Source organism: Nannospalax galili, unplaced genomic scaffold (genome assembly GCF_000622305.1).
Source record: "Nannospalax galili isolate Female #2095 unplaced genomic scaffold, S.galili_v1.0 scaffold208, whole genome shotgun sequence".
Taxonomy (NCBI): Eukaryota; Metazoa; Chordata; class Mammalia; order Rodentia; family Spalacidae; genus Nannospalax; species Nannospalax galili.
The window spans coordinates 1485090-1486468 of NW_008357998.1; the positions used below are offsets into that span (position 1 = coordinate 1485090).

The window sequence follows — 1379 nt, forward strand, 5'->3', positions numbered from 1 at the left end:
GAAAGAAAACCAACTGTCCCTTTACCAATAGTGACCGGTTGTCAAGAGTTCTTCAATATTTCATTTCTTTCACATATTCAATATGCAAAAATACTGTCATTTCAGTGATACGGAACACTTTTTTAGGGGATAAGTTTATCTTTGGGCACTATCTACGAAGAAACGCAGTCTCTAGCCCAGGTGTGAATGATGTGGAAGTCATTACGCTGGACTCAGCAAGACCATTCTGAATCAACTCACTTCAGCAAACTCTGGTTTGGAGAAGGCTGGGCTCTGTAGAACACAGAGACTCTGCCACCACATTTCCATCTGATTTGAATAACTCATATCAAGATTTCTTTTTCTTATAGGTTGCGCTTAAAATTGACTTGGACTTGACACCGGATTCCTTTGATGATCAGTACCAAAGCTGTAGCAAACAGGTCATGGAGGAGCTAAGTCAAGGAGACTATTTCACAAAGGAAATAGACGCCCATAAGAATTACTCCAGGGTATGGCAAAAAAACCACTTAACCTGGCTGAGCCAAGTGAAAACCCTCCCCAAAGACATGACCACTATGCATGCTGTGACTGTCTTGGTCTACACCTTCGATCACAGTGTGCGCTCTGACTTTTCTAAGGCAATGGCCAGTGCTGCACGGTCTCCCAAGCAGTACAAACAATCATTCCACTTCAAGTACTTACACTACTATCTCACATCAGCAATCCAGCTGCTAAGGAAAGCCACCAAGAATGGTACTCTATGCTATGAGGTACACCATGGGATTCAGGATGCCCACTTTAAAGCCAACATCGGTGCTACCATTCGATTTGGCCAATTCCTCTTCACCTCCCAGCTAAGAGAAGAGATGCAGAAGTTTGGAAACCAAACACTATTCACCATATATACTTGCCTGGGTGCCCCTGTGCAACAGCTCTCCCTCAAGAAGAAAGTCTTGATACCGCCCTATGAGTTATTTGAAGTTGTAAATAAGAGCTACAGCCCAAAAGGAGATTGGTTATACCTGCGGTCAGTTGGGAACCTGAGCACATACAATTGTCAGCTGCTAAAAGGTAAGCTGATCTAAATTGGATCCATTCTTATTAGAATCGTAGACCAGTATTCTTTTCCTGAGTGGGTTTGGAATGGGGGAGGAGCTGAGAACAGAGAAATTGGTCCCCACTGATGCTGGAACTGACAGATCAAAACTACTTCAACACTTTGATTTCCCCCTCTTCTACCTCTAGAAACTGAGATTCTGGTGCTGCATTAGGCTTTTATCTGTGGGGAGCATGTTCCAACGTTCCCAGTGGATGGTTGAAAACCACAGACAGTACAAAACTACACACACATACACACACACACACACACACACACACACACACTGTTTTTTCCTATA

At 43.4% G+C, this 1379-nt stretch overlaps 1 protein-coding gene across 1 annotated transcript in view; it reads left to right on the forward strand.

Annotated features, from left to right (window-relative positions):
* The window catches only part of Art4 (ADP-ribosyltransferase 4 (Dombrock blood group)), a 21615-nt gene that overhangs the window by 5570 nt on the left and 14666 nt on the right, over positions 1–1379 (forward strand). Inside the window, exon 2 of the mRNA XM_029557661.1 lies at positions 351–1053. Coding sequence (XP_029413521.1) covers positions 351–1053 — 703 coding nt within the window. The remainder of the gene's footprint in view (positions 1–350; positions 1054–1379) is intronic.